The sequence below is a fragment of the Papio anubis genome, chromosome 11 (genome assembly GCF_008728515.1).
Source record: "Papio anubis isolate 15944 chromosome 11, Panubis1.0, whole genome shotgun sequence".
NCBI classification, from domain to species: Eukaryota; Metazoa; Chordata; class Mammalia; order Primates; family Cercopithecidae; genus Papio; species Papio anubis.
In genome coordinates this window covers 8,479,041-8,484,751 of record NC_044986.1, presented here as the reverse complement: position 1 = coordinate 8,484,751, position 5,711 = coordinate 8,479,041, and the positions used below count along the sequence as shown (strand labels likewise).

The 5,711-nt window shown below is 48.3% G+C and overlaps 1 protein-coding gene across 1 annotated transcript; it reads right to left on the bottom strand.

Annotated features, from left to right (window-relative positions):
* Nucleotides 1-4,739: 4,739 nt before the first annotated feature.
* Nucleotides 4,740-5,346, bottom strand: LOC101022490 (40S ribosomal protein S10). Its single transcript, XM_009215587.4, has one exon. It carries the CDS (start codon nucleotides 5,310-5,312, stop codon nucleotides 4,815-4,817), a length of 498 nt encoding a protein of 165 aa, XP_009213851.1. The 5' UTR covers nucleotides 5,313-5,346; the 3' UTR covers nucleotides 4,740-4,814.
* Nucleotides 5,347-5,711: the final 365 nt, after the last annotated feature.

The following is a 5,711-nucleotide window of genomic DNA, read 5'->3' as shown; positions in this document are numbered from 1 at the left end:
TAGGACTGCTGTACTCAGACCTTCTTTACAGATGGGGCCCCATGGAGGAGCCTGGGGATCACTGTGGGAAACACAGGGGGATCAGGCCACCTCTTCCTCATTTTATCTGTTGATTAGATTGGGCTTTGGGCAAACTTTGCTCAGAAAAATTTTATTTTATTTTTTTGAAACGGAGTTTCGCTCTTTCACCCAGGCTGGAGTGAAGAGGCGTGATCTTGGCTCACTGCAACCTCCGCCCTCTGGGTTAAACTGATTCTCCTGCCTCAGCCTCCTGAGTAGCTGGGATTACAGGCACCCACCACCAAGCCCGGCTAATTTTTGTATTTTTAGTAGAGATGGGGTTTCACCATGTTGGCCAGGCTGGTCTTGAACTCCTGACCTCAGTTGATCCACCCGCCACGGCCTCCCAAAGTGCTAGGACTACAGGCATGAGCCACTGCATCCAGCCCAGAAAAATTTGAAAAGGTCATATAACCACATGGCTGGGTGTGGTGGCTCTTGCCTGTAATCCCAGCACTTTGGGAGGCCAAGGCGGGCGGAACACTTGTGGTCAGGAGTTCGAGACTAACCTGGCCAACATGGTGAAACCCCTCTCTACCAAAAATATAAAAAGATTAGCTGAGCATGATGGCACGTGCCTGTAATCCCAGCTACTCAGGAGGCTGAGGCAGGAGAATCGCTTGAATCTGGGAGACAGAGGTTGCAGTGAGCTGAGATCGAACCATTGCACTCCAGCCTGGGCGACAGAGCATGACTCCGTTTCAGAAAAAAAAAAAAAAGGAAAAAGAAAATCGAAAAGGGGTCTCACTTTGTTGCTCAGGTTGCCCTCGAACTCCTGGCCTCAAGCGATCTACCCTGCTCCAACCCACTGCCACCTCCCAAAATTCTGTCATTACAGGTGTGAGTCACTGCACCTGGCCTGAGTTTTAAATTTCATTAAATTTTAATTCATTTAAATCTAGATTTAAGAAGCTGCATGCCATATGGCTAATGGTTACCATATTGGATGACAAAGGATGCTGACCCCTCATTTCACAGAGGGAACAAGCGAGGCAAGAGTAGCATGGTGATGGGCCCAAGGTCACAAAGCCACTGAAAGACCCAGAGCCCAGGCCTCCTGCCTCCTCCTACAGCTGCATCTGCTCCAGACCATGACAGGCTTGGAGAATGTCAGCCCAGGAAAGGACGGTAGAGATCTTCTCCGGCAACATTTGTCCCAGATTGAAATAAACAAAGAACAGGCTGGAGCATTTGCTCTGGGCCCCACGGGGCTTGGCATCCTGCTCAGGAAGTGTGGCTGTCCCCGGCCCAGCCTGGGATACTCTTCATAGTGTCCTGGCACCTTGGATGCAGGCAGGCCAGAGCGGGAAGCTCGCCTGGGGCAGCTGCAATCTCGGCGACCCTTGTCCTGACAAGCAGACTCCTCCCCATGCTCAGACCGTGACAGGGAAGGCTGCATCAAATAGAAGTCAAGCTCATTTCTGCAGCTCATCCACACCTTCCACCTGCTCAGTCCTCGGCCTGCCTGCTCAGAGGTACCCAGGTGGAGGATCAAATTAATCCCCTTCTTCATCCGGAGGCTGGCATTCAAATCTCCACCCACCCAGGGAGAGTGGGCACAGAGTTACGGGTGAGGCTGAGTGACATCCAAGCCCTCAGGAGAAGGAGGATGGTGAGAGAGAGCCCTGGCACCTTGCTCTAGCCATCTGCTGCCGAACTAGCCTGAATGCGCTGTGCCTGAGCAGACGCTGGGAGAGGGTGCTCCAGGCACCTGGAGACCAGGTGGGACCCATGTGCAGCCCCGTTTTCTTAGCATCTTGTCTCCCTCCTTCACTCTTTCTCTCTGTTATTCTGTTCTCCAATCTTCCCTCTCTCCCCACCCCTTCCCTTCTCTTCTGTTTTGTTTGAGTAAATTTTTATCAAGGTGTAACATATATACAAAAAAGGACACAAACCATAAATGTGTAGCTTGGCAGATTTTCACAAAGTGAACATACCTATGTAACTGGCACGAATATTAAGAAACAAAACATTGGCCAGGCACGGTGGCTCATGCCTGTAAGCCCAACACTTTGGGAGGCCGAGGCGGGTGGATCACCTGAGATCAGGAGTTCGAGACCAGCCTGACCAACATGGCAAAACCCCATCTCTACTAAAAGTACGAAACTTAGCTGGGTGTGGTGGTGCGTGCCTGTAATCCCAGCTGCTTGGGAGGCTGAGGCATAAGAATCGCTTGAACCCAGAGATGGAGGCTGCAGTGAGTTGAGATCGTGCACTTGCACTCCAGCCTGGGAGACAGAGCACCACTCCAACTCTCAAAAATAAAAATAAAAATAAAATGCAGGCCGGGCATGGTGACTCACACCAGTAATCCTAGCACTTTGGGAGGCCAAGGCAGGCAGATCACCTGAGGTCAGGAGATTGAGACCATCCTGGCCAACATGGTGAAACCCCACCTCTATTAAAATACAAAAAAAAAAAAAACCAAAAAACAAAAAACAAAATTAGCCAGGAGTGGTGGTGCATGCCTGTAGTCCCAGCTACTTGGGAGGCTGAAGGAGGGGAAGTGCTTGAACCTGGGAAGCGGAGGTTGGAGTGAGGCCAGATCACACCACTGCACTCTGGTCTGGCGACAGAGCAACTGGGCGGGGTGGAAAGCACCTGTAATCCTAGCTACTCCAGAGGTTGAGATAGGAGAATCGCTTGAACCCGGGAGGCAGAGGTTGCAGTGACCCGAGATGGCACCACTGCACTCCAGCCTGGGCAACAGAATGAGACTCTGTCTCAAACGAAACAGAATAAAACAAAACAAAACAGAACATGCCTGTGCCTTGCAATGCCCCTTCATGTCCCCTCTTGGTTGTTACCATCACTCTGTTAACCTCTCTCAATATAAAATGACTTTGTCTGGGCCAGGCACGGTGTCTTACATCTGTAATCCCAGCACTTTGGGAGGCCGAGGCGGGCAGATCACCCGAGGTTGCGAGCTCAAGACCAGCCTGACCAACATGGAGAAACCCCATCTCTACTAAAAATACAAAATTAGCCAGGCGTGGTGGCGCATACCTGTAATCCCAGCTACTCAGGAGACTGAGGCAGGAGAATCACTTTAACCCGGGAGGCGGAGGTTGTGGTGAGCTGAGATCACGCCATTGCACTCCAGCCTGGGCAACAAGAGTGAGACTACGTCTCAAAAAAAAAAAAAAAAAAAAAATTGATTTTGTCTGGTTATAGACTTTCCTACTTCTTTCACCCAACATGATGCTCGTACGATTCATTCAGGTTGTTGAGTACCCCATGGTCAACTGTTGATGGACATTTGAGATTTTGAAAGGAGGGTGCAAATGATGCAGGTGTGAACATTCTCATCGTGTGTTTTGGTAAATGTATGTCAGATGTCTGCATTTATTTGGGGTATGCATAGCTAAGAGTGAATTGCTGGTCAGAAAGGCTGCAAATGTTCAACTTTAGTAGAAGTCAACAGTTTCCCAAAGTTGTCCCACCAAGTCACACTCCCACAGCAAAGTATGGGCATTCCAGGAACCCCATCTTCAACCACATTTGGTATCGCCAGTTGGAAACATTTTAGCCATTCTGCTTAGCCTGTAGATCATTGTGATTTGCAGTTACATTGCCCCAGAAACTGACAAGCTTATTTGGTCCTGCACCTGTTTGTTTGGTCATGTCGTCTGCCTTTTTCTTACGGATTTGCAGACTTCATATATTCCAGATATGAGGTTTAAGATATATATGCATGTGAATGTATACATATGTGTTGGTATACATACATATGTATATATAACAACTATCTTCTTTCTCCCATTATAATAGCTTATCTTTTAACTGTTTTTCTTTTTCTCTCTTTTTTTGGGGGGGCGGGAAACAGAGGGTCTTGCTCTGTCACCCAGGCTGGAATTCAGTGGCACAATCCTAGCTTACTGCAGCCTCCACCTCTCACGCTCAAGTGATTCTCTCATGCAGCTGGGACTGCAGGCTCACACCACCACTCCCGGCTAATTTTTAAAAAATTTCAGAGAGGCAAGGTTGTGCTATGTTGCCCAGGCTGGACTCGAATTCCTGGACTCAAGCAATCCTTCTACCTTGGCCTCCTGAAGTGTTGAAATTACATGTGTGAACCACCTCTCCAGGCCATTTTACTCTTTTAAAGATGATTTTTGCTGAACAGAAATTCACAATTACAATCCAATCTAATTTACCAATTGTTTTCCTTTATGGCTCTTTTTGTATCTTGTTTAATAAATCTTTACCTATCCAAGGCCATGAAACTTTGAGTTTGTTTTGTGTTTTTTTTAAAGAAGATTTATTGTTTTAACTTTTCACATTTTATTTTATTATGGTAAGAAGGAGTGGTCAAATTTTTTAAATGTTTTGTAATCTAAAGGCCAACATGTACTTTTTCCCTGTGAATATTCAGACAGTCTGGGCAACATGGGGAAACCCCATCTCTACAAATACAAAAAAATTAGCCAGGCATGGTGGCATGGACCTGTAGTCCCAGCTACTTGGGAGGGGGAGGTGGAGGTGGGAGGAATGCTTGAGCCCGGGAAGACGAGGCTGCAGTGTGCTCTGATCGTGCCTATGAATAGACACTGCACTCCAGCCTAGGTGACAGAGTTAGACCCTCTCTCAAAAAAAAAAAAAAAAAAAAGAATGTCTGGATGATTCAGCCCTGGTTGTTAAAAATTATCCTTTCCCACTGCCCTGAATTACTACATTTGTTTTTTTTTTTTTTTTTTTTTTTTTAAGGTTTTTTGGCTGTAAGTTTATTCAATGCAAAATAATCCTCTTCAATTTTACTGAGGTGGCTGACCACGTCCACGACCAAATCCGCCTCTAAACTGGAATTCGGTTGCTGACCCAGCCCCAGCCTCGGCTTTCTTGTCAGCACCAGGTGGCACAGCACTCCGTCTGTAGGTATCTCTGTCAGCTTCCCCTCTTGTGAGTCTCGCAGGTCGCTCACCCTCCAGACCTTTAGGCCGAGGCCTGCCAGTCTCTGGACGGCTACGGCGTAGGGTGGCAGGCACAATCTCCGGGGGCAGATGAAGGTAATCACGGAGGTACTGGATACCCTCATTGGTAAGGTACCAGTAGAAATGTCTCCAGGCAAACTGTTCCTTCACGTAGCCTCGGGACTTGAGAGACTGCATGGCCTTCATGACATGAAGGTTGGGTACATTCTTGTCTGCCAGCTCCGGGTGCTTAGGCATGTGGACATCCTTCTTGGCCACCATGACTCCCTCCTTAAAAAGGAGTTCGTAAATGGCAATCCGGTTCTTCTTAGGCATCAACATCTCGGCGGCTGCAGGGTCCGGGGCCGGGGCTGACTACATTTGTTATAAGTCAAATCAGACAGATCTGTTTCTCAGCTTCGTTTTTCCTTTTTTTGAGACAGAGTCTTCCTCTATCCCCCAGGCTGGAGTGCAGTGGCCTGATCTCGGTTCACTGCAACCTCCACCTCCTGGGTTCAAGCTGTTCTCATGCCTCAGCCTCTCGAGTAGCTGGGATTACAGGCACCCGCCACCACAACCAGCTAATGTTTGTATTTTTAGTAGAGACGGGGTTTCACCACGTTGGCCAGGCTGGTCTCAAACTGCTGACCTCAGGTGATCTGCCTGCCTTGGCCTCCCAAACTGCTGGGATTACAGGTGTGAGCCACCGTGCCCGGCCGAGGCCTATTTATCTTAATGTAG

Bases quoted from the DNA above. Each gene is read 5' to 3' on its own strand.
- LOC101022490 (XM_009215587.4), bottom strand. From the start codon at position 5,312: ATGTTGATGCCTAAGAAGAACCGGATTGCCATTTACGAACTCCTTTTT.